The following is a 13237-nucleotide window of genomic DNA, read 5'->3' as shown; positions in this document are numbered from 1 at the left end:
CACTAACAGAAAACGGTCAACCGACCAGGGCATTAGTGGCGACGTCGCCGCTAATACTGTGACGGCGTTGTCAAATTTACATTACTGACAGGGGGCCCGCTTATTTTCTGCTAGATTTGCCAATATAGACATGGGGGCCCGCAGATACTCCCTGGTGGCGTTACACTTTTTGCCTGGTGGTGTTACACGCCTCGTAAAATATATATATATATATACATTTATGGATATAGAGTGATGTGTATAGTTCTACAATATCAAAATGGAATACAAATTGAAGCAAAGCTACTTAGCAAGTATGAAGCAACCATGAGACGAGAACGTGCCATGGCTTATTCATTTTCTCATCAGGTACACATTCATATCGTTTAGATGGTTTTATTCACCCGCTTATGTGAAAATGGGTCGATCTGCATAACATTTAATTGCTAACGGATCCTGAAACTGATCATTTCACAGTGCAACTAAAACACCCCTACCATAGTTAATGTAAGAATCATGGACTCAAAAAAGTTGCATCGTGTAATACATGCATGTCTTCAAGACTTTAATCCTAATTTGAAAGTATTTTCAAAACAGGAATCAGTGAGAACAACTAACTTGCTTTTCATGGACCCAACGAATCCGCAATGGGGCTGGAGCTAGTTAGAGAGATACATGGCTGGTCGGCCACTTGATGCACGAGCCGAGAAAGATCATGCATCTATTAAAAATGGTATCAACATCACTGGTATCGAAATATCAAAGTCTTACGCCCGTTGGCAACTCAACATTACCCCTTCAACTATTCCAAAGTCAACAGCAGGTGTTCCAGCAGCATCACGGAAATATAAACGTGGCCCTAACTAGAGATCATTCAGGCGCGGCCTTGATGATGACTCAAAAAGTGTTTTTGGCGTGCAATCTGAAATGAACAGAAGGCATAGCATTGCAGGGTCATCGGTGAAAGCATGGATAGCTCTCTTTCAGTTCCTAATTACATGCCACAAACAAAATCCGCCAAGGCCAAATCAAAGGGGCAGAGTATATTAGGCCCAGTTGAGAATGGTGGTCGTCAGACCACCATGGAAAAGGAGTTCGGACCAAAGAAACGACTTTCTTTTCCGGGACCACCAGCTAGACCGAGGCGACATTCGGGCCCACCAAAAGTACAAAGCAGCGTTTCCTTGGTGATTTGAGAATTTCAGGTTATTTGTTAAGAAGGCGAGACAAAAAAGAAGTGTAGTTCATACTTGATAGAGGACTAAAATAAGATATGATTGTTAGGAAAATAGAAATGGGTCAAACTAAATTTATGTTAACTTGGTAGTTATTTATTTATTTCGTTACAAAAATAAAAATAATATATAGGGGTGTGTGTGTGTGTTATAACTAAAATTAATTGAACGATTGTTAGATTCATCATTCGTTTGATTGCTGTCATACTGAGAAGTTCTATTTGTTTTGATGTTCACATATTTTGCTTATGAATAAAGTGTTTAGATTCTTCCTTTCATTTATTTATTTTGTTTTAGAATGGCAGATTCTTTGAAGTTGCCAACTTCTCAAGTTGTATCAAATTAAGACTTTATTATAACCGGGCGTGCCGGATTGGGATTGTAGATAATAAGTTTTGTTGTGTTTAGTTTAGGCGCAAAATGGACATTCGGACGGGTTTGAGTAACAGGTCAAAACGTATACGGGTCGAAACAAAGAGTTCAACCATTACCCAAAATGAAAAATGATTAATTCAAAGATTACTTCATTGACAAGTAGACATTGCTAACAACAACAACAACGTGATCATTAAATTAAATTAAATGTAGTATCAACTTGACCGAGTCCTAAAAAACGATACGAGTTACTGAAAGGTCAGATGTTGTTACAGCTGAACATGGGCCCAATCATAACGAAGTCAACCAACAATTAGATATACGGAGCCAGGTTGCTGAGATCAATAAACATATCTTAGATTCACATTATATTCACCTAAAAATCACATCACAATCATATATTTAATTTTCATATGTAACGTTGTACTCGTAGTAGCTAGTAACAAACCATTAGATAATTTTCACTCTTCATAAATTAGTAGAAATATATATATATATATGGCATCATATACATTCAAGGAGCTTGATCGCTTACGAATGCCACTGGAAGAAATAGTAAAAGTCACGAATAACTTTGCGGATGAAAACATCATCGGGAAAGGTGGTTTGGGTAACGTTTACAAAGGGTGGCTCATGCGCGATGGGGAGTGGCAGAGTGTTTCTGCGCGAAGGTTTGATAGTACGGATGGGCGGCGGGGAGGAGAAAACATTGAGTTCTTGACCGAGATCACTACGCTTTCTAGTCTGCTCAAGCATGAAAATGATCATTTCGTCCCTGTAGTTGGGTTCTGCGAGGAGGGAGGTGAAAAGATCATCGTAAGCCGCTATCAAGCCAACGGAAGTCTAATGATGCATTTAAGCGACCCGGCATCCTTCACATGGTTTAAAAGGGTCGAGTCATCAGTGCAAGTTGCCAAAGCAATATGCTACCTCCATAGTGGGACGTCGGATAGCCGTCACAAGGTGTACACCCTCTATATATATCAATCTATATTTTTACATTACCTAGATAATTTAATGGGGAAAAAAAAAATTGAAAAATTGAGTTGTATGAAAATTATGTTATTTCAATACTACGTCATAAAGTAAATAATGAAATGTTATAGTGTGTAAAAACTATCCAGAATCTGTATTGTATGTACAAACTTAGTAAATGTGTTGGATTGTTCAATCATGTAAGATGGTATATGTGAATATCATATGAGCTGTCACGCGCAAGTTTTTGATTGGTCAACCATAGCTAACTATATGATTTGAACATATTTATTAAATTTGTACATACAATAGATGTTGTGGTTATTAGTTAGTACACATTATAATATTTCGTGTTTAGTTAGTTACTTTATGACGCATAACCCTTTCAATATATATACTTTCACATCATTGAATTTGGAGCGTTGGCTTTATAATTTCAGGACACAATGCGTAGATTCGAAAACGGAATTACGGTGGAATCTTTTAATGCCTACTTAGCCATCAAACCGTCACGGCTTGATACACTTACCATACTGATTAGCCATCCAATCGTCACAGACCCCAACCTGACACAACCTGACCCAGACCCAAGCTGACCAACTGATTATGCTGACCAACCAAGCTGACCCAGACCCAAGTTGATCAGAACTCAGGCTGACCAAGCTGACCAACCAAGCTGATCAGAACCCAAGCTGACCTAGACCTAAGCTGATCGGAACCCAGGTTGATCACTTCAGAAAAGTTTGATTTATTTACCAAAATGCCACCGCGCATTTTTTTCATTTTAACACATGTCGCGTTCTGATTGGTTCATAGGACCTTCTCTCCATAAGACACCTTCTTCCAGGATCTCTACCCTATATATATATATATATTTACTTTTCTTTTTTGAAAATTAACTGTTATTTAAACAATATCCCCAAATTGACACGTGACTTATAATATATTAAAGGGAAAAACAATACTAAATAGACCTAAAAGTTTAAAATTTTGACATATTTTACTAGTTATCTTTTCAAATTTTATCTTTTGAATTTTCTAAATGCCATTATCTTATTCATTGGATGGGCTATATGGTGGCCAAGGGTGACCATGACACTCCACAATATTTAAAATACTTTATATTTTTAATACAAGTTTTATATATTTATGTGGTTTAAAATTAATTGGCAATCCTATACAAATGTAATTTAATTTTATTGTTTAATTTTTACCCTTATTAGTATTATAAAAATTGTTGGGCGACCTCTCCCTTGATTCGATATATATTATGACAAATTATATATCATGTATTCATATGGAAGCAGCTTGACAAATTTTATTTTATTAATAGAAGAATAAAACTGGTACATGGAAAAAAGAACTGAAAATGTGCATTGCTAATGCAAATGAACTCGTTTACCTTCACAATGAGATGGAGGTCAAGAAGACACTAGTACATGATGATGATACAAATAGTGTAAACATTGCGTTGGTAATTGATAATAACTTGGGAGCAAAGATTGTTAAATATAGAGACTCAATATTTCATAATGAGTTCTATATGGATTCAGAGTTCATTGAAACACGTATTCCATGTATAGAATTAGATGTCTATAGTTTTGGATATCTTATGTATGAAACGCTACTTGGGTATGACCTGGGTAGCCTATCGAAAGAAGTGGGTAAAAGCGTGACGCTAGAGTATATGTCGACAACATTGTTGTATATGGATTTAATAAAGGACCGCTTTGCTGATGTACTATTGGGAGGAAATGGTGATAGCAAGTTATCCCTACATTATATAAATCTCACTTTAAAATTTGTTAGTTATTGCTTATGTGGCATGCTTAAAAATACAAGAAAGCCCAAAAATCATTACAATATTGCTCCTTGGAAGGTCTACGGATTAGAAACTTTTATAAGAAGTTCAAATTTTCGAAAATGGATTAGTTATGCTTTCAAGAAGTTCAAATTTTCGAAAATTTGAATATGTAACCGTTCGTATATTATTGCTTGTGGCGGTTACTTCCTTGCATGTCTATGTCTATATAAGGCCACTTCCATTCAGTTTTAAGGCATTTCAAAACGTAAACACATAACAAATCAATTTTAGCATGGCTTCACTAAACCATGTTTCAATTAGAAACTTGCATCCAAATAATAAGCCATGTACGATAACGGTTAGAATTTGCGGCTATGGAAGCAACCTCTATATGGAGATGTTAATAACATAGGTAGTATTGAGATGATCCTGATGGACGAACATGTAAGTATTCATTGTTTGTGAATTTTTCTTTTTTGATTAGATTACTTTTTAACATAACTTTCTTTCGAATTTATAACTAGCTTTTTAACATTCTAATGTATAAACATTTTCATTTTGACAGTTTGATAAAGTGGTTGTTGTTGCAACAATCGGTTTTATTCCAACCGACCAGTTATGGTATTCAATGGAATGTGTGAACTGTTCTCAAGAAGTTAAGTTGACCGATCTCTACATGAATGCAGTCGACATTATTGATGCTTTAAGGGACAACAAAATGTGGATTTGTTGTTCATGTAACAAGGAAGGAGTTCTCATCAATCCTAGGTATATGTTTATATTTCATATTAAAACTCTATAATCATTAAGTTGTGTGGTAAAATTGTATCTCTGTTTTTTTGTTTTTTTTTTGTAGGTTTAATGTGCAAGTTAGGATTGTAGATGTCACTAGTGCTATTGGAGTTAAAATGAATGATCAATAAATTTCAAATTTTATACAAAGAACAGCCTATCAAATTTGTGATGAAAATTATGAGGTATGTTTGGTTTATTTTAGTGCTAAATAAGACTTTTCTATGCATTTTAAGTCATTAATTTTTTTTAAAATGGTCATTAGTTGTAATAGGAGTACATTTACTTCGCTACATGCATGCTTGAACTGGTGTTAAAGAAATTATTTAAGGTTATAGCGCATCCACGTGGGTCTATATATCAAAGTGGGGGAAAATTCATAATACCTATCACATCCAGGTAACCAACATAATCCTTCTTATATGCGCCTACTATGGGCAATCAATTTTATAATTCTCTCCGGCGTGCAATGTACGCGTTTTAAGCCCTCGTGTATCATTAATAAATCCCAAGGTATATCTAGCATTCTTCTTCTTTAAATTAATCAACTCATAAGAATATTTTTATTATGTCCAACTCAGTTATATTTATTCATTGATACAATCTTAAAATAAAGTTTAAGAAAAATTATTTAAGGTTGTCCGTGTATCGCACGGGATCTAAGCACTAGTTTCTAAATAAAGGACCCAATGAAGATTCTTTGAACACATTCTATAGTATTGCACAGGAGTGTACGAGAGAACAACGCAACAAGCGTCCAACCATGAAATGCGTCGTCCAGGAGCTTCAAAAGGCATTAATATTTCAAGTCAGTCAATATATTAAAACAATATCACATATATGTTATATCTTTATTAGGATAATTTTGTGTGCTACACGGCTAACCTTAATATCCCTGGTAAACCCATAGTATATATCGTAATCTTAACAATCACTTGAAACTGTAGTTAATATTGGTTATTAATCCCTGGTATTATGAACTGTGATAGCTACTTCATTCTCATTTTCTTAAAAATATGTACAAATTTGTTTTTCTTTTTAATTAAGATCAAAATAACTAAACATGTTTTTACGAACTTATAATACCCGGTTTAAAAACCTAACAAAGTGTGGAGTATAATCATACTAATACTAATTTTATATATATATAAGTGAACATTCAAAACAATTTTGTTTCATTCTTTTGTCAAAAACTTTTAATCGGTCGTTAATTGGAGGATGTCTTATGACTGATAAGTTTGAAAAGTTATCCATTCACTAATGTAATTAAAAAGTTAGAATTTCCAAGTATGTCATTAGTGGTAGATTCATTTATTAAGTAGTATCTTATGATTCATAGGAAAACGACAAAGATAACATTTAAAATGTCATTTGAAGATATAAAATTAGCAACAGATGACTTCAATCTTACTGATGTGCTTGGAGGAGGAGGTTTTGGGAGGGTATATAAAGGAAAACTTATAGGTAGAGATGGTATAGAGGGATATTATCCTATTGTTGCAAAAAGGTTAGATACAAGATATGGTCAAGGGAATAAAGAATTTTACACTGAGCTAAAAATACTTTGTGAGTATAAACATGAGAATATCATCGGGCTTTTAGGCTATTGCAATGAAAAAGACGAGAAAATCATTGTTTATGAACATACATCCAAAGGAAGCCTTGAGAAGTATCTTAACGATGCTAGTCTTACATGGAGGAACAGACTAAGGATATGCATTGATTTTGCAACCGGGTTAGATTTTCTTCACCAAAAAGATCACGTAGTGATACATAGGGACATAAAATCTGCTTACGTTCTACTATTTGATAATTGGAAGACAAAAGTTGATGATTTTGGGCTTTCAATGATAAGTGCCACGGACTCCTATACCATCAATAGTGTTTGTGGCACACCAGGGTATGTAGACCCAGCATACCTAAATTCAAGGTTGCTAACTAAGGAATCCGATATTTATTTATTTGGTGTGGTTCTATTTGAAATGTTGTGTGGGAAAGCAATTTATGATATCCACATTAATGAGGGTGAGTCTGTACTAAGTTTCTTTATTCGGGGGCTCTAGAAGCAAGAGAAGATTTGGTGTTCGATCCTTTATATGAAGAAATGGCGTTTAAATCACTTATTCCTTTTAAAGGGATTCTTGAACGTTGCTTAGATAATATTAGGGAAAGACGACCATCTTCAAAGGAAGTTGTAGAACATCTTGAAAGGGCGTTACATTTCCAAGTAAGTTATCATACTTTTACTAAAATTGGTTATCTTTGAATGTTTTCTTTTTTGTAAAGATAAATAAGTAAGAAAACTATGGTCTTGAATATTACTCGTAAGAAATATTTCAGAATTACTATTCCAAATGTATATATGCGAGCATAATACCTGTGCGTTACGGTGAAATTTTGTTTTAAGAGTGACAATTTGTTATAATGATAGATATGGCAATGTAGTGTTGTAGTTTGTGGAGGCAATTTGGGAACCATAAATATGTTGAAAAGGGCTTTTTGGGGAAAAAAATATGCTTAATTTCTTAAGAAATACCATAAATATAAACCCAAAATGTTTTATAAAAAATAAAGATATATATATATATAGGGATAAGGGAATATAAGGATGTCTGGCACCTAAGCTTAGGTGTGGAACTTCCCACATACTAATATTTTATTATTTCGTATTTAATGAATAAATGCATGGGCCCCCATGATTTCTATGGATTAAAAAAAACAATATGTGAGTGTTCCACACTTAAGCTTAGATACCCGACAACCTTATATTCTATCCCCATAATAAAGTTTATCATGTTAATATGTTGCCAATGAAGGTCAGTCCAACTGGTCAGAGGCACTCCCGGTTTTACCTAAAAGTCTTGAGTTCGATCTTTAGGGATGACAAAACCTTGAGATTTTTCCCTCTGAATACTTGTAATGGCTCATAGTCAACATCTCATTGTTTAGGGTACATGCAAAGACTTCACCATTATACGGTGAGGTTTCCTCGATGTCGTATACCGACTGAATGTTCGAATTATGTTAATATGTTAGCGAGTAATTATCCACTGCCAAAATACTTGATAACAGTATACTTAATAGGGATTAGTATCATTAATGATGTATCCATTTATATAGTATTCCATGTTTGTAGGAGCAAGAGGGAAATTTTAGAATGTCACTTGATAACATTCTAAGGGGAGGAAATTTTGGGAGTGTATACAAAGGGGAATTTGCAAATGTAGATGGTCAGCGACATTATATTGCTATTGTGAAAAGGTTCGATACAAGGGTTGGTGAAGGGAAGGAACAATACTCGAATGAGTTTTATGCTCTTGGTCGGTGTAAGCATGAGAATATCATCACCCTATTAGGATTCCTTAATGAAATGGATGAAAAAATCTTAGTTTATGAACATGCATCTAAGAGGAGCCTTGACAAGTATTTGACTGATGCTAGTCTTATGTGGACAAACAGACTTAAGATATGCATTGGTCTTGCAATCGGATTAAACTTCCTTCATAATGGTGTCGATGAAAGAAAGACGGTCATCCACAGGGACATCAAATCTTCCAACATTATGTTGTTTGATGATTGGAAGGCAAAGATTGGTGGATTTGGTCTTTCAAGTATAATAAGTGAAAATACAAAGTTAACCATCGATCTTGCTAGCAACACATCAAGCTACGTTGATCCTCTCTACTTAAAATCGGGCATGCTAGCCATAGAATCTGATATTTATTCATTTGGCGTGGTTTTATTTGAGATCTTGTGTGGGAAAGTGGTATATGAAATCGACAAACATGAAAGTGAGTCTCTACTTAGTTTCATTAAACAGAAATTTGAAAAAAGAAAGCAAGATGATGTTGTGTTCAAGGGTATAAAGGAAGAGATTGCGCCAAAATCATTGACCACATATCTAAACATTCTCTACCAATGTTTAGATGATGATCTAAAGAAACGACCATCATCAACAGAGGTTCTACAACAACTCAGACGGGCATTTAAACTCCAAGTAAGTTATCATAGTTGGACTAATTAAATTAAACATGATTTTTCTTTGATCGATCAAAAGATACGTACATACTTAAAAAAAAACATTGTTGATATGATGACAAACATCATCACTTTCATGCTTTAATTAATTAGAATGTGAATAAAAAGTTTTCAAACTAAAGAAAACATTGAAATTTGTTAAAGTTTTTTACGTATAACCATAAAACTATTTTTAAAATAAGCTGATCCAATATTTGGAGGTCTATTTTTGTTTTTGTTGTTGTTATAGGTTCTTATTCATTACGGGCTATATCAAAGTAGAACAATATATAGGCAAGTATCAACATTTTGGACGGAGTATAATTATCTGTAACTGTTTGATTCTACACGGGAAGATTACGATCGTGGATGTTGTCTTTCTTTTGTGATGTGGTTGATGAACCGCGAAATATGAAATCGCTTCACAAAGAAAAAGCATGGTTCTATAAAACGGTAATTGTGATTTATAAATTTTAATGTGGTTATTTAGAGAATTCGGAAAATTCCATATATCCCATTTTAAAGACATAATTACATATATGCCTTAGGGTGCAAGTTTTTAATGCATAGATACAATACTTTTAAAGCATGCTTTAGACATATATATAATTATGTCTTTAAAATGGGACATATATGAAAATCTTCCTTTTATTTTTAAATAGTAGATAAATGCATATTAAGTGGTTTTTTTTAATTTAATCACCATTATGTTCACTCTTTTTTCTTTATATTTTTGCCCTGACATCAAGAAAGTGAAATAATTGAAGCTATAATGTGGCAGTGTTGAATAACTTCATGTGTTGCAATCTACAGGTGTAAGTTTATAGGTACAAGGCTTAAAGTGCACTAAGACAAAGTTTAAAGGATGATATATGTCAACGTTGGAAAACTGTAATACACGCCATATAACCTTCAGATCTTTCTCAATTGAGTTGTCAAGGATGTGTAACAAATGTGTAAAACGCAATCCTTCAATTATTTGACTTCATGGGTATTTTGTGTATTTTCACCATTGTTTTTCAAGTCATTTCGTTAATCCAGCCATTGATCAAGTCAATAGTAATTGATTAATTGGTTGTTTGTTAATTCTCCAAAGTCTTTACAGGTGAGGAATGACGAGAGCATAGATAGTTCTCTTTCAATTCTTAGTTACATGGCACAAACAAAATCTGCCAAGGCCAAATCAAGAGGGCAGAGACTTATTAGGACCGGTTGAGAATGGTGGTCGTCACCATGGAACAGGTTTTTGGCCCCAAAGAAACAATTTTCAGTTCCCGAACCACCAGCTAGACTAAGGCGATAATCGGGCCCACCAAGGGTACAAAGTAGCATTTCCATGGTGATTTGAGCATATATGGTTATTTGTTAACAAAGTTAGATAAAAAAAAAATGGTGTAGTTCATACTTGATAGAGGTCTAAAATAAGATAAGTTGGTTAGCATAGGGGTTAATTTAATTGTTTTTAATTTGGTAGAAATTTATTTATTTTATAAAAAAATAATATATTGGGTGTGTTTTGTTTGTGTTATAATTAAGATAAAAATAAAGAAAGAAACAAACTGTTCACTGTCGTTTTTTGTGGGTTTTAAACCCCTAATACCTCGACGGTGTATGGAGGATATTATGATGTAGACAGATCTTACAGTGTATGGAGGATGTTATGATGTAGACAGATCTTACTTCTATCAAGGTAGAGACTACTTTTAGATTCTACCTAAATGGTAGAAAAGTATCTCCGGCGTTTTCCATGAGATAAGGAGTCCACACTTGACCTGTGTCTCTAGAAATTGCTTCTAGGATACTGTTTTGTTTAGTATGGGGAATCTGGGCCCTAATACAACATGGAATGTGAAATAACATTTTAGGCCCATCCTAGCTCATCTAGTATAATACCTTCCGCATTCTCGAATTTTGACTAGGCATCAAGAGTGTTACCTATATCATATTTGTTGTTTAACTTTTTATTCTTTTCGGTCTTAGTCGGTTTTAGTACTGGAAAAAACTGAGATATTAAACCATAAGTTTGGTATGGTATTCGGTTTTTGGAGTTAGATGGTTTTTAGATTATTAAAATTAGGAAAATGCTAAATGAAGCCTTTAAAGCTTCATTTAACGTGCATAAAAAGATTGTACATTTCCATATTAAAAGTTCACCCTTGAATTTTATGATAAGTGTATAACTATTTAATTCACCTAAACGAAAGCACTTAGAGCTTCGTTTAACAAAACTTTTAAAATTATAGAGAACTAAAGTCAACCATCATTTGTTAGAAAGAGTAATGAATAAAAGTATGTAAATTTGTATGTAAATTTTTGTGAAGAAAACTTTTTACTGTAGCTGGTTATTTTAAGTTACTGTAGCTAGGTACACAAAGTTACTGTATGATCACTTTTTTTTTTTAACAAATAATGTATCATCTTTTGTCTTTTTTACCTTGTTATTATTATTATTTTATGAGTTAATGACATAAATCGTCCATGTGGTTTACCTAAATAGTCACCTTTCATCTTTTAAAATCAAAAACCTCAAGGATAGTCCTTTATAGGAGGATACGGTTCACGTTTGGTCCTTTGACTATTTGACCGTCACTATTTCTTCGTTAAACCCCTCACGTGCCTCCCACGTGAGGGGTATTCTAGTCATTTCCACTCTAAAGGACGATATGTGACTATTTAGGTAAACCACATGGACGATTTATGTCATTAACTCTTTACAAAAACCTGATATTTTTTCATCTTTTTGTTTCAGTTACTTAAAGCCTAGATATTCTAAAATTAAATACATTTATACACATACATAAACACAATAATACATATATCTTTATTTGAAGATCAATCTATCCAATTTCATTCATCAAAGGCAGAAAACACAATAAAAAAAGAATGAATGAAGATGGGGACACCACTTTCCTACCAACCACCGCTGGGCTTTTTCAGGCCATCAGACCGTCGAATCTTTCGGGCCATCTACTATATATATCTAAATGGTGACTACGGAGATGGGGGGCCGTCGTTATGGTGATCAGATTTTATAGATATAGGTATAGATCTGTATATAAAAATCGATCGAAGGTTGGGTGCGGTGGTCGGATTAGATATATACGGATCCAGATATAAATGGTGACTACAGATTTTATAGATTTAGATATAGGCTGGCGGTGTGGTGCCCGACGGATATGCGAGCACAACAACATGTGGGTCTCCGTTTGCGGCTACCAGATGTGGTGTGGAGGGTATAGTGGGAGGGGGTGAATTGTGAGGTGCCAACGGTTTTTGGTGGTGTGGTGATTAGCGGTGGCGGTAGTGTGGGTCTTATATGGCAGGGGGTTTTCTGATGGAGGTGTGAAGTAGGTGTTGTTGATGTTGATGTCTGACGTGTGGTTTTTCGGTGAGGTTGCCGGAAACTCCAAAAACATATTCAAAAAAAGGTACAAACTGTAACTTAGAGAGAAAGAGAATGATAGAGAGAGAGAGGGTAACAGAATGAGATATATGGAAAATTTAAAGATATATGTATAGATTTATACTTAGAAAGAGATAGATGCATAAGAAGATGTGGTTATAAAGGTTTAAAGGGATCCTAGAAAAGAAGAGGATGATTTTTTGTTGTTGTTATTATTAAAAGAATTAATTACATCTTTTGGTTTTTGTAAAGAGTTAATGACATAAATCATCCTTGTGGTTTACCTAAATAGTCACGTATCGTTCTTTAGAGTAGAAATGACTAGAATACCCCTTACGTGGGAGGCACGTGAGGGGTTTAACGGAGAGAAGGTGACGGTCAAATAGTCAAAGGACCAAACGTGAACCTTATCCTCCTATAAAGGACTTTCCTTGAGGTTTTTGATTTTAAAAGACGAAAGGTGACTATTTAGATAAACCACAGGGACGATTTATATCATTAACTCTTATTTTATTTATATTATATCCACCAATATACTAAAACAGAATTGCAACCTTCTTTGATCGACACATGTCGTTATATTAAAGCGACAAGTGTCCTTTAAATCATATTCTTTTTAAAAAAACCTATATAATAAATTCCTTATTTTATTCACGT

At 34.1% G+C, this 13237-nt stretch overlaps 3 protein-coding genes and 1 pseudogene across 3 annotated transcripts; all 4 read left to right on the top strand.

Annotated features, from left to right (window-relative positions):
* The first annotated feature begins 234 nt into the window (after positions 1–234).
* LOC122583632 lies at positions 235–1175 on the top strand (annotated as a pseudogene).
* A 912-nt stretch (positions 1176–2087) lies between these two features.
* LOC122583631 (probable serine/threonine-protein kinase PBL28) lies at positions 2088–3160 on the top strand. The gene is made up of 2 exons (XM_043756015.1): positions 2088–2552; positions 3005–3160. The coding sequence occupies exons 1-2, from the start codon at positions 2088–2090 to the stop codon at positions 3158–3160; spliced, it is 621 nt and encodes a 206-aa protein (XP_043611950.1).
* A 773-nt stretch (positions 3161–3933) lies between these two features.
* On the top strand, positions 3934–7223 carry LOC122583630 (probable receptor-like protein kinase At2g39360). Its single transcript, XM_043756014.1, has 2 exons — positions 3934–4331; positions 6500–7223. The coding sequence occupies exons 1-2, from the start codon at positions 3934–3936 to the stop codon at positions 7221–7223; spliced, it is 1122 nt and encodes a 373-aa protein (XP_043611949.1).
* A 41-nt stretch (positions 7224–7264) lies between these two features.
* Positions 7265–10393, top strand: LOC122583628 (probable receptor-like serine/threonine-protein kinase At4g34500). Its single transcript, XM_043756013.1, has 3 exons — positions 7265–7387; positions 8297–9157; positions 10283–10393. Exons 1-3 carry the CDS (start codon positions 7265–7267, stop codon positions 10391–10393), a joined length of 1095 nt encoding a protein of 364 aa, XP_043611948.1.
* The last annotated feature ends 2844 nt before the right edge of the window (positions 10394–13237 follow it).

Source organism: Erigeron canadensis, chromosome 9 (assembly GCF_010389155.1).
Source record: "Erigeron canadensis isolate Cc75 chromosome 9, C_canadensis_v1, whole genome shotgun sequence".
Classification (NCBI taxonomy): Eukaryota; Viridiplantae; Streptophyta; class Magnoliopsida; order Asterales; family Asteraceae; genus Erigeron; species Erigeron canadensis.
The sequence above is the reverse complement of the archived record's forward strand: the minus strand, read 5'-3'. Positions and strand labels throughout refer to the sequence as shown.